Raw genomic sequence first — 23,736 nt, 5'->3', positions numbered from 1 at the left:
TAATGTTATATAAATAAACATAACAATTACGCTACCAAATATTCATTTTTTGTATAAAAATAATCAAAAATATTATATAAATAAACATAATTATCAATTACGCTACCAAATATTCATTTTTTGTATAAAAATAATCAAAATATGCACATTTTCCATACAATTAGCTTCATAATTAAAAATTTTCAATACAAGTTGGGTAGCAATGGGTAGCATATTGTGTATGCTTTCATTTGATACCATACAGTTTGTCCATTGACATTTTAAAGAATAATTTAACCTGAAAATGTGTTTTTTGGTCATTTTTGGGTCAAAGGTCAGTAAAAGCATTTCCGGTCATTTTTTCGCTGTTTCGTGTTAGACCGAATATAAATATGTATATTTTGACCAATTTGACACCAAAAGCAAATCTGTACGACAAGTGGTTGTCGAGATATAAGAACCACACATTTTTAACCTTTGACCCCGATTTTGGGCATGTTCGTCCCGGATAGCGAATTTGGCACACATTCCATGTTGTTCGTTGGGGTCAAATTATTCTCTTCTAAATTAAATGCATACAAATCTGACCCAGGTCCTAGACTATATCGTAAATCTTCTAATAGTAACCCACACTAATAGTAATAGTAAGCCCCTTCTAATAGTAACGGCACTAGTTCCGTTTCGCACCTGTTTTTATTTCGACTTCCTTTTGACTCCAAATTGTTAAGCAACTTATTGTGAATACCACACCTTAAAATTGGGCCTCATAAGTACTTTTATGAAGAAGAATCACATAAAAAGTAACTAATAAATCCTTAAATTGATGATTTTACAGACATGTTTCTCGCATACCGTTCGCGAATTTAGCATACTCGAAGTTCAATATTTTTGTTTCTATGGAGCGCCAAAAGAGCAACAACAATAGATGGTTAAAAACTCAGTGGAATGCGTCTTCTTTTAATGCATTTATAATTGAAATACACGTTTAATTTTAATATATTTTGTCAATAAAAATGCTGTAACATTTTACTGCTAATAATTTGCTGTTTCCAAATAGCAACCAACCCTAGACCTAAGAGTAAGACTAAGACTAAGAGGAATATTATTTAGATTAGGTATACCCCTACAGTACATGTAATATGATGATGAATTTGTCGATTTTCATTCCTAAAAGTTCCTGCAAAAACCATGTACAGTATCAACAGTAATATTTTTGTTGAATTGACATTGACAAAATATGATAAAATTGAACGTAATTTTCACCAATAAATGCATTAAATATACACAATTTATTGAGTTTTTAGCCCTCTATTATGATTGCTCTTTTGGCGCTCCATAGAAACAACAACATTGAACATGGAGTATGCGAAATTCACGAACCGATGTGCGAGAAACACGTCTGTAAATTCATCAATTTAAAGGATTTATTTTTTACTTTTTGTGTGATCTCCTTCGTAAAAATATTTTTGAGGCCTAATTCTAAGGTGTGGTAGTCACGATAAAGTTACTTAACCAATTTTGAGTTGAAATAAACGACAGGTGCGAAACGGAACTAGCGCCATAGTAACCACCTTAAGTCAATCTATAATAATAACCCACTCTAATAGTAACCCATGGGGGTTACAATTAAAGTCTAATAGTAACCCATGGGGGTTACAATTAGAGTCACAAAAACTTATGATGCAGCCATATTTTGAAAATAAGGAGATAATGCATGTTGATCTCGGGAGTGGGGAAGGATTGAGTGTTTTTGAGTTTATAAAATAAAGTTAGTCACTTTCCTAAATTTTAAGGATAAACACTAAAAAAAGGCAAAAAATAGTAGTAATTTGACTATGTTACCTCACTGTATAAAGTACGCAACCTCCTCTCTTGTGTACCGCCATGGCCGGACCGCGTAATTTTTTTTTCCAGGACGAACGTGGGTAATTTACATAAATGGGCGTGGCTTAACCCCCAACTACTCTCGCGCATGCGCTTATTGTCTACATTCAGCAGAGAGAATATGCACAGAGAGATTACATCATTTATGTAAACAGCGTTCGCCAACCGAAATGTTTGGTCTAGTGGTATAGGCGTTAACCTATTACACTGGAGCCCTCGATTCGAGGTCTTTCAAGAACATGTTTTTTTAAATAGTTGAGAGAGATTTAATTTAGGGGGTTAGGTTTAGTATATTTAGGAAGTAGATCAGCTATCTTGCAATTCTTTATAATAGAAAATAAATAAGGTAATGAATTATTCATTATTTCTGCCCACGTTCGTCCTGGAAAAAAAAATGCAGCCGGATCTACAAATACCATGCCGGTCCGCTAAAAAACAGTCAATCGTATCGAATGAATGCGTCATTGGTTTTAATTAATAATAATTAATTACACCTATTCTTTGAACAGAATGATTTTCGTAAATCACGGTTTGGCTGAGTAAGTAAAACACCGTGGCCATTGATATCAATGCGTAGTATACGTTCGAGTTCAAATCCGGGACATGTGTAATTATTAAGTATCATCGCTTAAGGTTAAAAATGAAATTACAAAACTAGCAAAAAAAATTTGCAAAATATAAAAAAAACATGAAATGAAACAAATAACACGAATTATTCTATAACTGAATTCATATTCATATTTTATCATTAAAATGTTTTAATCTGGCAGACAAGACCATGCAGAGCACGGACCACAATTTAATTACAGAAGTAGCAAATAGCTAACAAATCTCCCACACAAAAAAAATTCAAAAATATCAAAACCATTGAAATAAAAATAAAATGTAAATGAATACAACTGAACACACAAAAACAAAACGTTTTATATATTGTTGAACATAAAAACTTAACAATTCATGTTTCCTCAGCAATGTATTTTTTAATCGATTTATGTTAAACTTTTTTATTTAATCTATATGTATCAAATAAATAGTTTGGCATTTTATTTTCGCAAAGTATGAACAGTCAAAATTAAGGTATATACTATTTGTTCCATGTCCTGCAGTATTGCTTTCATTTTTTAGTCTATATATATTTCAAAGTGAATGGATAGTGTATAACAAAGTCAATGGCCGTAAATACAGTAATTCTGAGTTTTATTCTTGACACAATGTCCCCGGAACCACCGGTAGGTGGCGCTGTACAAGACTAAAGGTTTTACGGGACAACGAATCTAGTTAATCAATTGTTTATAATACGGTAATAATAAAACTGTCATAGTCGATTGAAATAGTAAAGTACATTTAACGATACATCACTACAACGTTTAGGCCAAATAAAAAAACATACTTGTTAAGCGTCACCGCCCGCTCCTGATTATCCAGCCGCCTCTCTTTTTATTTTTATTTTTTTTTTACCCATATACAACGGAAAGTTTAGCGGCCCGGCCCAGCTCTAGAGCAGGGCTCAAAATTTGCGCTAGCAAACTAGCATTTTGCTAGTAGATTCTTCATAATTGCTAGTTGAAAATTTCAAAACTAGCAAATGTTTGCTAGGCTGGTGTAATTTTTGAAAAATACGTACTTCTTAGCTTAGCCACGCTAGCTAGCCACCGATCGCTCTATGTCGACAACGGCAATTTGGTGAAAACAATTGTTTCATTTACACGCCGCCGATTTACGTCAGGAAACGCGAATAGCACCGCGAATCATGTGTGGTAAACAGCAAGCTTTTTCCCCAACACATTAAATCACGTGCATTTAGTACGTCGCTGAGGATTACATCATCAGTCACGTGATTACAGAATACACGATTATCAATTTAGGGATTACTGAAATAAATATTTTGCCTACACAGTGGTCGAAACGCGTTTTTTATAGGTTCGTAAATAGGAAACACCCCATACATAATGGACTCTACCAATTTTGTTTATGATGATCTCGCGCTCGAGATCGGCACACCACGAGGTCCTGTTGGGCGATGGGCCCGGCGATGTGTTTTCTTATGCCTGGTTTACCTGTGGAATAATTACACACACTTTTCGCATCACAACTTTAAATACTGATTTACACAGCAATTGGCAACGGATTCATCAAAGAAGAATGAATACGTTGAATAAAAATTCACTTAAGAAATGCCGTAAGCTGTTTTCAAAATCAGCCCACTATAATTTAGTATTAATATTGAGACCAACATCATGCTTCTCGCGATAGGGAATTTCCTGGATAGATGAGTCGAGCGAGAGACGGCGGACCATGGCCGCCGATGAGTGAGGCGGGGTGGCAGCTTGGACGGATTAGTCTAGGGCCTACAATTTCGCTCGGTGGCAATTAAATTTAATGTTTTAATTACGTCTGGATAAACAATACAAAACTCAATTTTGTCATAAGCAATAATATTTCATACATAGCCAATTTTGTTCTGTTTCGCATTTTAAAAGTTTGACGTTTCGTCCTAAAAAAAAAGTGGGCCAAAACGTCCATCGCGCAAAATTATACCTCCATAAAAAGTTAAAAAAAAAAAAAAAAAAACCGTCCCCCCGCCCCTGAAAATTTATGAGGGTGTGACGCTTAACAAGTATTTTTTTTTATTTGGCCTTATAGATATTTTTTTATTATTAATTAATACAAACGTTGAGAAGCAACTGTCAGTAATAAAGTTTATTTGTATATTATATGTTTATACTGTAATCTAACAATAGGGCCTACCCCCACAGTCACAGTAATATAAATTAGTTGTATATTTTTTATATTATATCTAACAGTACCAACACTCACAGTAAGAAATTTTCGATTCAAATGTGGTTAATACCTATTTAGAGTATTGTACAGCATTGCAAAACTACTTATGTTTATTCTCCAAGGGCCCATAAATTTATCTACTTGTGTATGGAGGTAGGCCTATACCTCTATGGTTAAACCAAATAATTTGGAATGTTCCATTCATCGCAAATCAATACATTTGTATAAACGTATATTAAATCTATCAAAATAGTATTTTTTAAAGAAAATCTTCAACATTATGATGCTGTACTCAAGCTGTTCAACCAGTTTTCAGCTATTAATAACAATTATCATAGGGGGAGATAGGAAAATGCGAAGCATCCTCGTATTATTGTGTGCGGGTATTTTTCAAGATGGACATCCATTAGACAGTGTATACCCTGATCAGAAAACACCCTATTTGGGGCAAATCGTTGAACCTAAATTTGTTTTAATTGTCAAAAACTAATTATCTAACTAAATTTAATTAGTAAACAGGGTTACATCAAGTGGTTAAAATCAGTACCGAAAGTATGAACCAACTTTATATACCATCGAGTAAAAAGGCGCGATCATAATACCAAATTTTCCCCTTACGTAAATTTATATATAGATGCCTTATCAATTATGTAAATATTGTGGTTTTAGCCTTCAGGCTATTTTACATTATATGTTGACTATTGCAATAAAAGACCAATATATCATGAATTTTTTTACAAAATCAAATTCTATCTATAGTCAATTTATTACTGAGTAGTAATAACAGAAATTACTAAAAAGAATTATACAGTATAAAGTTGCATTGATTTCATAAAAAGAAAAATTCTTTGGTCTGTGTTAGAAGGAAACTTTATTTATCTAGGTACAATATCTCTGAAAGCGACTCCACATTTGACATAAATAAATGTTTACATTGGGGTGAACATGACAAAAAGTAAAATGGCAACCTCCGAATGCCAAAAGCTTTGCGACATGGCCGGATGAGTCTTAAACCAGATCCATATAAAGGTCCTTGGCAACAATCACAAATGGTGTAGCTAAAAATGAAAAGCAAAAGAAAATTTAATGAAATATTTCTCTGACACTTACATTGTGAAAACGAGTCATATCAAAGCCATTTAAAAGAACACACAATCAGCGCAATTCCTTTCCACTTATAACTGATCAAGCCTGAGGTTGTAACAATGTTTTGGGTCATTGAGGCTTTTGTTTGCATAATTAGTCTGAACTAAATTTTGAAAAGCGGTATACTTTGCTATAAATCATCTGATTTTGCATCAGTGGGAATGATAACAATAAGTTGAATCATTGGGAAAAAAGAGGGAAAAACACCAACTACTGTAGGCCTAGGCTAAGATAGGCCTAGAGGAGATCTTTTTCCACAAATAACATGTTTCGTATTTGTGGAGAGAATATTTCACCTAAAAAATATTCATTATTTGTATATTCAGGATTTTTTAACATTCAAAATTAAAGCACATCATATACCGGTACTAAGATGCACAGGCTTTGTTGCATTAAAGTATTCGCCCCACCAACATGAAAACTAGATTTACTTTGGCAGACTATAAAACTCCTTTAACCATTGACTGTTTCAATCATTTATAAAAGATAGCATTACCTACAGTATGTAATATGGGACACTGTTCCAGCAATTCGACTGGTATGGTAACATTAACAACAATGTATGGCTCTGTCTAGTACATATAAAGTACAATAAAAGATCATTTTGAGATTTAAAGTTTGAAAAATTCACAAAACTTTCAGTAGAATGAATTTCTATAGATTTCTCCACACACAAAATTTCAGTTAAATCGAGTAATTCTGAGAAATGTTTGTTCTGCCTTAACTGGTAAGATATTGTACCAACAGAAAAGAAAACATGACTCCTTTTAGGATAATAAATTAGAACAATACAATACAAACCTGTTGATAATAATTGCCAGGTCCTTGGAAACTTCTGTATAGACATTATCCAACCCATGTTGCTTCAAAATTAATGCACACAAGTCAGAAAGCCGCTGCAAAAAAATAAACACGATTTGTTTATTATAGAATCAGTGAGAAAAGACCAATCTTCCCTGAGACAATGTGAAATAATAATAAACACTAGCAGTTACCCGTTTTTTCTGCCTTAATATTTATTATTTGAAATTTTTTTTGTTTTTTTTGTGTGAGAGCTTCTATATATAAATTACGGTTAATTCTGACATAGGCGAGCACAATTGAAAAACTTTGGTACAAATCTCTGCCTTGGAAACCTACCTGATCTATCTCAGATGTACAGTGAAATGTAAATTTGATAACATTAGTTTTCACTATTACGATATTGTATATTTCTATCTTAGGAAGACAATTTCTGATTTCATCGGTAGATTTTCAACTCAATTTCAATTGTACGCGGGTCGAAGTAATTTCCAGGTTCATGATGAGTTCACCTTGCAACAACCTGGTTTCAACTAAGTTGGCCGTTATTTTTGTTTATTTTAGGAACGGCCCACTCTGTCGCGGAAGTTAGTTTCAGAAGAATAAAATATATCAATTGTTGCATGATACAATTAGCCTTCCGTGTTCTCTATTACGTATATAACAATATAGATAATTCTGAAATAATGATAAATGATATGAAATTTGTAGAATTGATAGAAATAATGGGAAATCTGGTGGTGGGGTCTTATGCTATGTCAAATGTGGTATTGTATACAAAGAGGTAAATACTATTAGACATGATGATATTGAGGCTCTCTGGGTTGAAGTTAATCTACCCTGTACAAAACCTATGCTAGTTGGAACTGTATATAGACCACCCAGTGCAAATGCAGACTATTTATCTAAACTAGATTTGATGTTCCAGCAATGTACCACACTATATGAGGATGTTGTAATTTTAGGAGACTTTAATTTTGATATTAATAAACAAACTAACCTAAGAAAAATTAATAATTTAGCAAAACAAAGTAGCCTACACCAAATTGTAAAGGCTTTTACAAGGATAACTGAAATTACTAAAACAACAATAGATTTAATATTTGTTACAAATCAAAATAGTCTAGGTCTTAGTGACCATTCTTTAATTTATTTAGTTTGTAAAAATAAAAAAATAAAGGCCCCTCCTAAAGTTATAAAATCGCGATCTTATAAAAACTTTAATGCAAATGCCTTTATTAATGATATTAAATCTGCCAATTGGGATCAAATTTAAAGTGTTTTTGATGTTAACACTGCTTGGTCAGTTTGGAAATGTTTATTCGAGAACATCCCACACCCATGCTCCCCTTAAAACAAAGAGAATAAAAGGCTCACTTCCTGAATGGATTAGTAGTGATTACATAAGACTAACAAAAAAAATTGAGATTATCATTATAACAAAGCCCACAAGACTAATAGTGCCCAAGATTGGAAACAAGCAAAATCACTGAGAAATAAAGTAAACAATTTAAATATAGAGCTAAAAAGGAAATACTGCACAAAATCAATCAGTGAAAATGTTAAAAACCCCAAGAAACTTTGGAGTACAATTCATAAACTAATTCCAAAGAATATTGTAAATGTTGGTAAAGTCTCAAATTCTTCATGTGATAAAGATATAGCAAATAAATTAAATGAACACTTTACTTCGATAGGAAATATCCTTGGCTCAAAATTTTCAAACAATTCTTTAAACACTACTACTAACAACACTATAAATGTAAATGTAAATATTGAAAACCAATTTAAATTTGATTTTATATCCTCACAGTATGTGTTTGATGAACTTTGTAAACTTTCTGGTAACAAAGCCACTGGTATAGATGGCTTAGATTGTAAATTGGTAAACTTGGCTGCACCAGTGATTTGTGATACAATTGCTTATATCTGTAATTTATCTTTATTTTCTTTAATCTTTCCATCTAAATGGAAGAAAGCAAAAGTAACTCCAGTTTTCAAAGATGGTGATAAAAACGACCCAAGCAATTATGGACCAATCTCCAATTATTTCCAAAATAATTGAACGAGCAGTTCATGATCAACTGTATAACTTTTTAACTGCTAATAATATTATTAATGCATCTCAATCAGGGTTTAGAAAAAAACCATTCTACTGACTGACTACATTAATAGACATGTCTGATATATACTAAATAATTTGAATGATGGTAAGCCTACAGCAGCAATATTCCTGGATCTTAAGAAAGCTTTTGATACAGTTGATCATGAATCCTGGTAAACTCAAATGTTATAGAGTCAGTAATAATGAACTAGATTGGTTTATATCATATTTAAGAAACAGATCACAAGTTGTCAATATTAACACTTCTCAATCAGATTTTATGAATATAAATATTGGTATACCACAGGGCTCAATTTTAGGTCCTCTTTTGTTTATTATTCATGTTAACTCCCTACCAGATATTATGCCATGCAAATGTGTTATGTATGCAGATGACACCACTATACTTTGTAATTCTTCCTCACTCTTCAATACGAGCTAAATGCCTATTTAAATACAATTGCTAATTGGTTTAAAACTAATAAACTAACATTGAACATCAAAAAGACAAACCACATTCTTCCTAAATTTTAAGATATTTCAATATCTTATAATGTAGATATAATATTGAACGAGTTGACTCTTTTAAATATCTTGGGGTCACATTTGATCCGCAATTAAATTGGAATGATCACATAAGCAAGGTATCCTCAAATGTTTCAAAACGTATTGGTGTCATCCGGCGTGTAAAATGTTGTCTTCCGTCATATACGCTTAAAATGTTAGCTAACGCTCTATTACTGTTGTGTACGGTCTAATTGTAATGTTCAAAATACTTGTTTACAAGTACTCATGAATAGATTAGATAGAATTTTGCTTTCTGTTGATATTAAGACCTCAATTGATTTTATTTTAAAGATGTATTGTTCCTTGAAAAACACAAAAAATGAAGGTCAAAATTTTCTAAATTTAAATTGGCCATATCAAAGTAATAGTAAAGTTATTCACTTTTGTAAGTCAAAAATTCGAGCCAAAAACAACAAGTTTACATAATTAACAGGTAAATTAATTTGATTACATTTCGTCTAAAAAATCGTCGCGAGCGAAAGTAAACAAAGATTTTAAACCAGGAGTATGCATGATGCTAATTAGGATTGTTTACAACGTCACTGTCCGGTTGAGAAGGTGTTTTCACACAGATTGCGAAGAAATTTTATGATTAATGCATACAGATGAGCCAAACAAGCGCGTTGCATTATGAGATATGTTTTGATGGAAAACCTTGACTGGAAGTCACAGTTATTTTTTGAACAAAAAAATGTCTGTATTTCACTTCAGTTAAATGATTTTTTTTCCGACTAATTATTGGTGAATGTTAATAACTATTATGATACTTCAAAATGACCCACTTTTTTTCGAAATCTTTTTTTTTTAATTTTTTGGGAATTAGTCAAAGGGGACAATACATCTTTAAATAACCTTGGCTGGAACAGACTAGGGCCCTGTTTCTGCTGCCAAGAAAATACTGTATTTTTTACGCTATTTTTTGAATACCGTATATATACCGTATTTGTTTGGCAGCAGAAACTGCACTCATAAAAAAAATCCCGTATTTTGTATACCGTATTTTCCCCACAAAATTTATACCGTATTTGTTATACCCTTTTCTGCTGCCAATAAAAGATACCATATTTTTTGTTACCTGTGACATGAGGTCAACATCGTGTTTTTATTTTCTGTCGCTGTCAGCTGTTTTACACACGTGTATAGATATATTCGGCAAAAATGTGGAGCGAAGACGTCACAGTATTTACTATATAAATCTGTGTGGGAAAGGGGTGGGGAAGCTAAAATGTCCGGCCAACTAAAAGGTAATAAAAGGGACAACCACATTTATAAAGACATTTCTAAAAAAATAAAGCAGCAGGAGTACGGAATAGTCTCCAAAGCAAGTAAATTCAAAGCTCACATCTCTATCACTAGGGCTAGGCTGTTGAAAGTGAGACGTAAAACTTCCTTTATTGCGACTTTTAATTATCGACCAAATAAATGAATGGCAATTTGGGTAAAAAGGATGAAATTTAACACGACCACCCAAAAAGTATTGTTAGCAGAAACGGGGTACTAAAAAATACGGTATGAAAAATCTCGTATTTTATACCGTATTTTTAGCAGTTGCAGCAGAAACAGGCCCTAAATGTACTCTGGAATGAAAAATTATTATTAACCATCTAGGTCGTGCCCACAGATGGTTCTCGAATACATAATAATGTCAGCGTTAAAAAAACTGGCGATTTCAAATGTACGTACCGCAGGACAATAATACATGTCGTTTACAGGAATGAATAAATAGACACTGTGATTTATGTACTCAACTAAAATTAGCACTCTGGGAATTACTTCAGAAAGAGAAACTTGTCACAAAATGAGACCAATTGTTTAAGTCAAATTTAAACAAACTTAATTTGTGTTTTGTATGTAACATTAGGGTTGAGGGGTGGGGAAGAGGATGGGTGCAAAGAGGAACAATTTTTAAATATATTCTTTATCCATTTAGTAACGAAATATTAATTGAACTTATTCAACCTTATCTTCCTAAGCGGTCTCTGAGATCTAGATCTGAGTCTCTTCTTGCCCATATATTTCAATTTCATCCTTCCACTAAGTTTTATGGAAATCGTTCATTTTCTTCGGCATCCGTTTCTCTATGGAATGCGTTGCCTATTGAAATCCGTCAGGCTACTTCCACCAGTGTCTTCAAATCTCTCCTCAAAACCCAATTTTTAATTTGTAAATTTCTAAATTGTTCTGTCCTTGTAAAGCGCATTGAGGCTTTCAGCATAATGCGCTATATCAAGTACCAGTTATTATTATTATTATTGTTTTCATGTTTTACAAATAATATACCACTAAACACAGTAAAACATTGCGATGTAATACTTTGTTGAAACTATCACCGTCCTAGTCGATTGAAATAGTACAGTACATGTAACGATACATCACTACGACGTGTATATGTTTATATAATGTAAAACAATTTGTGAAAACCACCTCTATTCGGGGAAAATCATAAATTCGATTTAATTGTCAATAAATATTAAATTATCTAACTCAACTTAATTAGTAGGCCTAATGGTTTTCAATTGTTTCTTAGAGCCAATTCATACTTAAGTCGGTTCCTACCCTACCCACCAAAGTTGTTGTAGGCCTACCGTAGGCCTATCCTCTACTGGTTTTACAACGCTATTCATGCCAGTAAGGGAAGGGTGATGATGTGGGTGGTTTAACTGCAATAATAAAGATTTATACAGTACTTGCCTTTACAACGCCTGAGGTAATAGACACTTGTAGAACAGAGATTGGAATGTTCCATTCATCGCAAATCAATACATTTGTATAAACGTATTGTAACGATTTTGATACCCCTCTTATTGTTATGGAGTAGTCCTCTTAGGAGGCTTCTGATTGATGGATGGATTTGTAATTTAAGGAGGAAGAAACCCACATGTGAGGCAGTGGAGCTCCAACCTTGAACAGGAAGAGTCATAGGCTTAAAATTATCTGATCCAATCCATACTAGGAATTACTTTGTACCTGAAGTTACACGCAATTATTAGGCAGGGCATACGAATATCATTTCTATTGTGTACTGTAGTATCAGTTGTGAAAAGAATAAAACACCTCCTGAATTCGTAACAGATTGTAGTTTGTGCTTCTGTACGTCATATTACTTACTTATCGTCGTCGTAATAACACAGACGCCGAACCCGCTAACAACGAGGCAGGGAAACGTTACAGTATATTAAATCTATCAAAATAGTATTTTTTAAAGAAAATTGGCCTGTCTTCAACATTATGATGCTGTACTCGAGCTGTTCAGCCGGTTTTCAGCCATTAAAAACAATTATCGTAGGAGGAGATAGGAAAATGCGAAGCATCTTCGTATTATCGTCTGCGGGTATTTTTCAAGTCGGACATCCATTAGACAGTGTATACCACGATCGAAAAACACCCCTATTTGGGGCAAATCGTTGAACCTAAATTCGTTTTAATCGTCAATAACTAATTATCGAACTCAATTTAATTAGTAAATAGGGTTACATCAGGCGGTTAAAATCAGTACCGAAAGTACGAACCAACTTTATATACCATCGAGTAAACATTCTAGAAATAACGCGTGATTTACCGAATTTTGCCCTTACGTAAATTTATATAGAGATGTGGATGGACGTTTATTAGATAGTTGGGTTGGGTTGGGTGGGGGGTGGGGGGGGGGGGGGGGTTATTATTCAAAGTGATGTTTTGTTGGAGAGGCGTTTATTCAAATGAATACCATCCTAATAATTATTAATACATTATTTAATTTAATCATCTTTTGAAATTAACTGCCGTGACAGAGTGGGCCCAAGAAAGAAGACATTACGGCTTGCAACATGGGCAGACATCTCGGTCCTAACGGGACACAGGAAGATAGCCTACAGTTATTCCTGCAAGCTTACTCTCAATAAAACTCAGCTATCGGGATTTTACTCGAAAAATGTCTTATCATCAAATCTCCCTATGTAATTTTATAATACTATTCCCCACAATATATTCTGATTCTTTATGGCGTATATTTAATTTGATCTTCATTAATTTGCAGTATAATTTCTATTATTTAACTACTGTACCTTCACACACGCGCAGTATGTTTTAAAATAAACAAAAAACTGAAATGGCTATGACTAATGGCCAACTTAAGCTCCAGTCCTACTATCTGATTTTTTTTTTCATCTTCCTAAGGGACACTGTGGCCCTGTTCAGACCCATGGCGTTAGACCGTTTTAGCGTACGACGCTAAAAGAATGTGTGTCTGAACAGTTGGGGATTAGCGTACAACGCGTCGTACAACGGTTGTAGCGTTGTAGTGGAAAACGGTTGATAGTACCGTTTTAGCGTACGACGCTACTGTAAGTCAACGTTGTATCCAATCAGAACGTTTCCTGTTATGACGCGAAAAAAGGTTTGACCTAGGCTGACATCTTGTATCGTCAATGTGTAAGATGGATTTCAATAACAAAAAGGCCAGAATAAATAAGGCCTAACTACACTACAAATACAACTGTTACAAAGGCTACAAACTATTATCAACTGATTACCATTATATTTTCGGCGCTAGTTCCGTTTCGCACCTGTTTTTATTTCGACTTCCTTTTGACTCCAAATTGTTAAGCAACTTATTGTGAATACCACACCTTAAAATTGGGCCTCATAAGTACTTTTATGAAGAAGAATCACATAAAAAGTAACAAATAAATCCTTAAATTGATGATTTTACAGACATGATTCTGCTGGCATACCGTTCGCGAATTTAGCATACTCGAAGTTCAATATTTTCGTTTCTATGGAGCGCCAAAAGAGCAACAACAATAGATGGTTAAAAACTCAGTGAAATGCGTCTTCTTTTAATGCATTTATTATTGAAATACACGTTTAATTTTAATATATTTTGTCAATAAAAATGCTGTAACATTTTACTGCTAATAATTTGCTGTTTTCAAATAGCAACCAACCCTAGGCCTAACTAAGAGTAAGACTAGGCTATAGACTAAGACTAAGAGGAATATTATTTAGATCAGGTATACCCCTACAGCAGTACATGTAATATGATGATGAATTTGTCGATTTTCATTCCTAAAATAAAAGTTCCTGCAAAAAGCATGTACAGTATCAACAGTAATATTTTTGTTGCATTGACATTGACAAAGTATGATAAAATTGAACGTAATTTTCACCAATAAATGCATTAAATATACGCAATTTACTGAGTTTTTAGCCCTCTATTATGATTGCTCTTTTGGCGCTCCATAGAAACAACAACATTGAACATGGAGTATTCACAAACCGATGTGCGAGAAACACGTCTGTAAATTCATCAATTTAAAGGATTTATTTTTTATTTTTTGTGTGATCTCCTTCGTAAAAATATTTTTGAGGCCTAATTCTAAGGTGTGGTACTCACGATAAAGTTTCTTAACCAATTTTGAGTCGAAATAAACGACAGGTGCGAAACGGAACTAGCGCCATATTTTCTAACAAATGACATAAATACATGCACCTTGTATTTAAACATAGGGACTACGATCCCATCCGCTTTTAGGCCTACCTAGGCCTAGAGCCATTCACGCATTTCATTCAAGCTAAAAACTAGCGTGGGACATCAAGTCACTCATTCATACAAGGCAGACTAGACTGGACAAGTTTAATGCTGAAAACCCCCTAACTCCTAAAAAAATCAGTAAACAAACAAGGGGAGCTGTGTCCCTTTTATTAGCAAGTTAAGGGTTATTTTCAACCGACTGGACCAAAGAATATATATCTTTGACTGGACTGGATAGACTAATCAACAATCATTTTTTTCTTCATCATTACGACGAGGCCTGTTTTATTTTCGTAACACAATAGCCTGGGGAAAATGTTTTTTACTACAAAATAAAAACAATAGAAACAGAAATTTGGCTTTACTATATTTTTCTTAAATAAATGCTGAGGTATTTTTTATTTACGGCAAATTTTGTCATAATTGTAGGGCTGAGATCTAGGCCTATATACAGTGGAAATAATGATGAAAACACGTGGGTAAGAGTACATGAATATGCAACTAGAAACAACCTGGATGACGTACTTCCGTTGTAACGATAATCGTACGCTATGGGTCTGAACACCTCGTTTTTTTCTCTGCGGTTTGTAACGTGACCTTGATAGTAACGTTGTACGCTAAAACGGTCTAACGCCATGGGTCTGAACAGGGCCTGTATTGATTGATGGAAAGTGCCTGTTTCCAGTCACCTTTAGGGTCAAATCTATTATTTTAACTACTCCCTTGTGTTTAAAAGAGAGAAAATATTTGAAACCAGGTTGGTACAAGGTGAACTTATCTTAAACTCGGAAATTACTTTGACCGGGAAGAATTGAAATTTAGATGAAAATCTAATGTTGAAATCATAAATTTTGTTAAAAAACTCTTTATAATATTTTCCTAAGATAGAAATATGGAACAATAGCGTCGATGTGAACACTAATGTTATCAAATCTACATTTCACGGTACACCTCAGATAGATAAGGTAGGTATCCAAGGCGGAGATTTGTACCGAAGATTTTGCATTGTGCTCACCTATGTCAGAATTAACCATAATTTATATATAGATGACTTTCAAGTGTTTAAAAGGGTGTGCTCCTCCATATTTGACCTCAAAATTGACTTTTAATAACACTACCCATTCTAAAGGCACCCGAAGCCAAAGCCATAACAATTTAGTTATCCCCACCTGGAACATTTGTCAAGGCAAAAAAACCTCTGGAATGAACTTCCAAATGAATTAAAAATTAACATTAAAGATTTTTCAATAACTTCATTCCCAAATACAATTAGTACTCAACATTTTTAACTGAATTTTTTGTTTTCTAAAATTGATTGCTATTTTTATTGTATATTTCAATTACTCTTTGTCTTTATTTTATTATGTTTGTTATATTTTCAATTACTGTACCACTTTGGAAATCAGTGCACTAGTACTGAAAGTGCCTGTAGAATAAAAAAAAAAATAAATAAATAAATTATCTCAACTCAAAGAAGTGGCCAGTGAGGCCGCAGTTACAGTCTATACGTGACCATCGATAATAAAGCTTTGTCAGCCATTTTGTGTTGATTTATGATACGATAATATGACGACCAATAAGGTTAGTGCTGAGCGGGTATATAAGGCCAGTGAGGCCGAAGTTTATTATTTAATAGAAGAAATAAATACATGCGTATCGTTTAACGCCTTTCAAGAAAATATAAATCAGCTGAGGTCTCATGAGCAGAGAATATTTCAAAGTCATGCAAATTCATCTTGGATTCATTTCGAATGATTGATCATGGCAGGGATTACGACAGTTTATGCAATAGGATCGAGATTTGTCTTATTAAAGCTGAGAACAGCTAGCTATTGGAAACGGTGTCTCTACGGTCAGATCCGAGTGTCGGGTTTGCTGCTAGTGTTGCAGCTAGTACTACTAGTTATAATGGATAGGAAAATAAAGCTGGCTGAAAGTAAAGCTTCCCTGAAGGTAGAATTAGAGTTTAGTGCTGAGGAGAATCGTCTAACTAGCGAGCTCAATTGACTTCGCATTGCAAAGAAATTAGCAAAGAGTGAGGCTCAACTTGAATCATTTAGAGACTTAAATAACGAATTTGTTACGATTGATAAAACAGGATACACTTCTGATATTACAACTCCTAAAGAAACCAGTTATGGAGACAGAATAACACATCTTGAGAGATTTCTGGATAAGAAAGTAAAGAATCAGGTGGATAAGGTTGATGTTCAAGTACATAATACTACTCCAAAATATGATCAAGGTAAACTTAATTCGTTTATGCGAAACAAGTTATATCCTCCATTCAGAAACTATGTTGAACCGTTTAGTTGATTCTTTTAGACTCCCACCAGTAAAGGTGGATAAATTTGACGGGGACCTGTTAGCATTTCCTATGTGGGAAACTGCATTTGAACCGTTGTTGGCATCGAAAGCTGCTTCAACATCAGAAGCTAAATCTATTAGGCCAACACCTCATAGGTCAACCAAAAGTGCTGGTAAACAATTATTTATTCTTACAATCCGAGGATGCATACTACCTAGCTAGAAATGAGTTGAAGGATTGGTATGGTCATAGTTCAGTGATAGCGAATACCTTTCTTTCTAAATTATCTTCCTGGCCTAAAGTGTCGCCACGGGAAAACATAGGTTTGAGACAATTTTCAGACTTCGTGTTTGAGATGGCAGTCGCAAGACAGAAGGTAGAAGACTCTGGAATTCTTGACTATCCTCAGGAGAACTATAAATTGGTATGTAAATTACCTTATTATATTGAAAACAAATGGAGAACAGTAGTACAGACTCATTTAAATAACAAACAAAGTTTTCCAACTTTAATGCAGTTTTCTAATTTCTTAAGATCGAAGGCAAAAGAGGCGAATGTTTCAAACTAAAATCAACACTACTCCAGATGGAAGTGCTACCAGGAAATCTGCAAACAAACCAATTTCTTCCCTTTCGACAAACATAGACAAAAGTCGTTGCCAAAAGAAATGTTATTATTGTAATGATGTGAAACATGATTTTGATAATTGTAACACTTTTCTTGATATCCAAAGAAACGCTAGAAAGCAGTTTTTATTTATATTAAAGCCAACTTGTGTTTCGGTTGTTGAAAAGCAAATCACCAAAAACAGGAACGCAGGAACAAATCTAAGTGTAGGACTTGCTCTAAAGAACATATGACGTGCTTACATTTCGAAAAGAAACCGTAAGTGGTGGACAACAAATGTGTGCGGATCGATCGGAAAATGTAATGACAATTCGATGATTGTTCCAGTATGGGTACGTAACTTGCAAAATCATTCAGAGCATCTTGTATACGGGATTTTTGATGCTCAAAGTAATTCATGCTTCATAGACAAAGACTTGATAAAACGGCTGAAAGTCAAGGGTACACAAACTCAGTTGAAATTATCTACGATGCATTCATCTGATACTGTAGTGGATTGTCAAAAGGTAATGGTCTTCAAATTATAAGCTTTAACAGAAGCGAGAATGTCACCCTACCACCTGTATTTAGTAGACCAAACATCTCGGCCGAAAGAAGTCAAATACCTTGTCCTGAAGTAGCTCGTAAATGGGAACATCTAAAATGTATTGACGACTATATTATTCCGCATATGCCAGACATACCAGTATCTCTGTTGATTGGTAATAACGTCCCTAATGTCATACGACAAGGGACATTAAGGCTGGTGGTGATAGTCAACCGTATGGTCAAAAGTCGCTACTGGGATGGGGGTATTGTAGGAACTGTGTGTAAAGATGAGGATTCAGCAATATCTCATAGAAATATCGTGTTACCTTCATCCTGTAAGGAAATTATAACACCTTCACAAATTAATCAAATGTTTGAGCTTGACTTTTCAGATCAAAAGATGAAACCTTTGTCTTTGGAAGAGAAACGATTTCTTCAGGTAATGGATGAGAACATCAAACAACGTACTGATGGACACTATGAAATGCCTCTTCCATTTAGAAACAGTGAAAAGCGACGCTTTAGCTACATTAAATTTATGAACCAAATAATTAATCAATGTGCAGAACCAGTTCCTGTTGATAGCATTGTGGTAATATAGTAAAATAAATTACGTGTCACATACTGTACATACAAGAATATCGAATGAAAGTGCACTTATTTGGTGCAGTTCACCAGCATGTGCAAATTATGGACTAAAACGGGCAGCGAGCGACGGCGAAAAGAAATTCGGTAAGAATGCCGCCAACTTCATTCGTAACAATTTCTATGTAGATGATGGGCTGATATCTGTATCATCACTGGATGAAGCTATTAATCTGATTTCTAGCAGTACAGCCATGTGTGCTAAGGCTGGTTTACGCTTACACAAGTTGGTTACGAATGACAGAAAATGGTTAGAGACAATTCCTCAAGATTAGCGAGGTAAACTAATTAAAGAAATAAACCCTAAATCTGACCCATTACCGCTGGAACGGGTGCTTGGGATATCTTGGTGTGTGGAAAGCGTTTAATTTCCGAATTGAACTGAACAATCGTTCCCCGGCCAGAAGGACTATTTTAGGTACTATTTGTTCTATTTATGATCCATTCGGATTTGCAGCTCCGGTACTAATTACAGGAAAGCTGATTTTACAGGCTATGTGTAAGCAGAATTTAGACTGGGACGAACCGTTAACATCTGAATTACGGACCAGTTGGTTACAGTGGTATGAAGATATCGCTCATCTTGGAAAACTACAAGTCAGTCGATGTTACAAACCACAAGGGTTCGGAGAAGTCAAGCCAAGCAGGCAGAAATCCACTATTTCTCAGATGCCAGTGAAGTACCATATGGCCAATGCACGTATTTAAGATTGATAAATCATGATAACATTCCTTCTATTTCTCTTCTACTAGCTAAAGCAAGAGTGACGCCAGCTAAGAGGAAGATCTCTATACCGAAACTAGAACTAACAGCAGCGGTGCTATCTGCTCGTGTAAGTGAATTTGTAAAGCAAGAGTTGCCGTATGATTTAAGAGAATACTTCTGGACGGACAGTATGGTAGTCCTTGGAAATTTGCAAAACGAATACAAAAGATATCAAGTTTATGTAGCAAACCGGGTTTAACAAATCAACGGCAATAGAAAATTGGAATTACATAATATAATCATTTTCTAATCCGAGTGATAAAGTCAGTAGAGGTGTGCATGCTAAGCAATTGATCTCGGATACCATATGGGCGAGTGGTCCTACATTTCTTCACCAATGAAGAATCTCGTAAAACTGTTGCTTCGGAACTAAAATGTATGCATTCATTCCACACTAATGTTGATAAAGTTGTCTTTCAGAATGATGATCCACTCAAATGTATTTACAGCCTGTTGTCAAATTGGATGTTACTTAAGGAAGTCGTAGCACAACTTCTTACTTAAAAAAAAAATGATGCTGGCAGCAAATGTTCCAATCAAGAAAGGTGGAGTAATGGATAGAATATCCGCAGACATACAACTTAATGTTCAAGACTTACAAGTTAGCGAATCAATTATCTTAAAATCTGTTCAATCTGAATATTTCTCTAGCGAAAAATCTGTATTATGTGGTATCTGAAGAAATACAAAACAAAGAGACTAAGAAAAGAAATCGTAATTTGAAACGAACCATTGGAATATATCGTCTGGATCCCTTCCTAGACGAAGATGAACTTGTTAAGAGTCGGTAGGAGAATGAGAAATGCGGTAGCTCCAAATGAGGTAAAACATCCCATCGTAATCCCAAGAAAATCCACAATTATTACCACAAGAAGGTTAATCATATGGGCAGAAGTACGACACATAATTGCATAAGGAAAAATGGATACTGGATCGTGGGTGGTAATTCAGCTACATCACAATACATTTATAAGTGTGTAACTTGCCGAAAACTAAGGGGACCATTATCAACCCTAAAAATGGCCAACCTTCCTTTGGATAGACTAGAACAACATCCTCCCTTTACTTATTAGTACGGGTTATTATGTCTTCCAGCTCGATATTTGTGCCAAAATAGATTTTTTTAGCTAACTTTGTTATTCTTGAGATGCTGAATCCAAAAAAGTTAGGTGCCATTTTTTTCGACCACTCCTTCAGCCGCCATTTTGTATTTCAAAATGGCTGACGTTCCACACTAAACTTGGTCATCCATGGTATCATTGGAAAGGGAATGTAATACTGATTATTTTATTCCATTACACCCATATCAATAACCGCATAGTTACATAGTTATTGCGAAATAAAACAAATCACGTGACCAATAAAGGTCAAGAGGTCAAAATGCAATTTCATCAAAATACTGTACTGTTTGGTATTGTTGGATAGATTTTTTTATTCTAAATACAGTTTTACTAATATCTATTCTATTTTACTTTGTTTATTGTCATAATTTTCCAATTATGTAAATAAATTGTTTTTAAATGTTCCTTGTTGTTTTTTCATGCTAATCACTTTCTTATTTACATACAATCTGTCCTATTGGTATATAAGTACTTTAGGCGTTGTTTTCTGTTCTTCTTCTGATGAGAATAGTTTCTCGAAACATGTCACATTTTAAGGCAGTTTGCCTATTCATTAAATCGCTATACTCATTTTAACAATGACAAAAGTAGTCTCCTTCGTATTAAGATAAATACGGTTTTTCTTACAATTCATTCAAATGTTTGTTTGATTTTCATTCTACTTTGTTATTGTCCATTTATATGTTTTATAGTATATTATATATTATCTTAATACTAAACAAGTACCGTACGGTACTGGATTACACTTAACTTCAATGTCAAATTTCCGAGTTATTTACTTTAAAATCAAAATAACTATAGTCTGTGAACAAAGGTGAAATAAACTGTTGTCAAGTCACATCTTTGGTTTGTTTCGTTGGATAGAAATTCTGAATCTATTTTTTTTTTAGTAGTTTACATTTCTGTTTTTCGTAAAAAGAAAAAAATGCTACGGGTCATGGTATCATTTGCGTAGTGTTCAAAATCATTTGTATTTTTGTCAAAGCGGTTACCACACAATATAAAGCCATCTGTGCACAATGCCAATGTTAATTGGCATGCCTTTCCCTTTGAACCTCAGATGAAGTGCAGCAGCAAACATTTTTTCATTGGATATTATTATACAGTGAAAAAATCTTAAGAATTAAAAAAAAAAAAATAAATAAAATGAATTAGTTTTCCTCAAATAAAGTTTACACGAAATAAAGAGAAGTCAGTGTCCTACTGCCTTTACAAACTACCAATCGATATTGTAAAGAAACGAATTCGGTGTTTTTAACGTCTAAATGTAAATCCTAACTATACGTGGTTATTATTAAAAGTCACATAGAATAATTAATCAAACTATACTTGTTTCTGGTAACTTAACTTTAAGAACTTATTGGAAATAAGGGAAACAAAATCCTCTTTCCAGCAATAATATTCAAATTAGTTTGAGAAAAACGAAATCTTTTAACTACAGACACTTTATAAATATATACCGTATGTAACGATTTCAGTTATTGAATTCCCTTTTATAAATTTGTATTTTAATTTTGTTACTTTTACTGCATTTCTCAGTTATATTTATTAAAAATGCAGTTGATTGCGACCACACACCGGTAGGAGATAGAATCGGCCTTTCAGTCATCGGTGCGTTTTGAATTATTATTATTTTATTTTTCTTGGGCATGATCCTATTGTGTCCGTTTGTTGTTAGTATTTGTATTCTTGTGAGCATTAGAATATGCCACCGATTTAATTTATATTCAATAAAATTATGTTATCATGAAGGAGTGGTCGAAAAAAATGGCACCTAACTTTTTGAATTCAGCAACTCAAGAATAACAAAGTTAGCCAATAAAATCTATTTTGGCACTAATATCGAGCTGGAGCTAGTTTTCCTTACATATGTGACTGTACTATATTGTGCTGTTGACATTTTTGGACCTTTTCTTATTAAAGATAGACGAAATAAGGTGAAGCGGTACGGTGCATTGTATACATGTCTTGCATCTAGGGCTGTTTATCTAGAATCTTTGAACTCGATAGAGACCGATTCTTTCATCAACTCGCTAAGACGATTTATTAGTATTCGTGGGGCGGTTCGTTAAATTCGGTCAGACTAAAGGTACAAATTTTATTGCCGCTCGAAATGAATTTCAAGAAGAGAAACTAGACAATATCTGTTAGATGAAAACTGCGACTGGATTTCGTTTAAGTTCAACGTCCCGTCAGCTAGCCACATGGGTGGCATATGGGAGCGCATGATACGTAAAGTAAGAAGTGCGCTAAAACTTCTACTACAACGTTGTGGCGAGCAACTTGATGACAAATCTTTCAGAACATTATTAGCCGAAGTTCAAAATATTGTAAACTCTCGCCCTTTAACTATAAATACTTTATTCGAGGTTGATTCACCCGAACCTCTTACTCCAAACCGTTTATTAACCATGAAGGCGAAAGTTATTCTTCCTCCCCCAGGTAGGTTCCAGAATACAGATGTGTATTGTCGTCGACGATGGCAAAGAGTGCAGTATGTTGCGGAACAGTTCTGGCAACGCTGGAAAAAGGAGCACATTACAACTCTTCAGACTCGTCAGAAATGGACTTGCCAAAAACGTAATATGGAAATTGGAGATGTTGTTTTGATAAAGGACGATAATGCTGCTAGAAACCAGTGGAAACTTGAAATAATAACAAATGTGTATGCCAGTGAAGATGGACTTGTGCGGAAAGTACAACTCAAAATTGGAAAAGACACTTGATCGACCTGTACACAAATTAATTTTATTGGTTGCAACGGATAAAATGGAACTCTAAATCATACAAACTGTATTGAATTGAAGGTTCATTCCTTGTCAGGGAGCCAAAAGTTGTAAAGGAAGTATATTTTAAATTTATCACTTCAAACTGGACTGATACCAGGGAAGTTGAAAATTTCCAAAGTAGTTCCTATACATAAAAAAGGGGACCGCCATTTGGTCTCAAACTATCGTCCCATATCGC

The 23,736-nt window shown here is 34.2% G+C and overlaps 1 protein-coding gene across 1 annotated transcript in view; it reads right to left on the bottom strand.

The window, feature by feature from the left end:
• Window positions 1-1,989: 1,989 nt before the first annotated feature.
• Window positions 1,990-23,736, bottom strand: part of LOC140049238 (uncharacterized) — a 37,602-nt gene continuing 15,855 nt past the window's right edge. Inside the window, exons 10-11 of the mRNA XM_072094082.1 lie at window positions 6,592-6,686; window positions 1,990-5,702 (exon numbers count right to left, since the gene is read on the bottom strand). Coding sequence (XP_071950183.1) covers window positions 5,516-5,702; window positions 6,592-6,686 — 282 coding nt within the window. The 3' untranslated portion in view covers window positions 1,990-5,515. The remainder of the gene's footprint in view (window positions 5,703-6,591; window positions 6,687-23,736) is intronic.

The sequence above is a fragment of the Antedon mediterranea genome, chromosome 5, assembly GCF_964355755.1.
Source record: "Antedon mediterranea chromosome 5, ecAntMedi1.1, whole genome shotgun sequence".
In the NCBI taxonomy this organism is placed as follows: domain Eukaryota; kingdom Metazoa; phylum Echinodermata; class Crinoidea; order Comatulida; family Antedonidae; genus Antedon; species Antedon mediterranea.
This window is presented reverse-complemented; position numbering and strand designations above follow the sequence as displayed.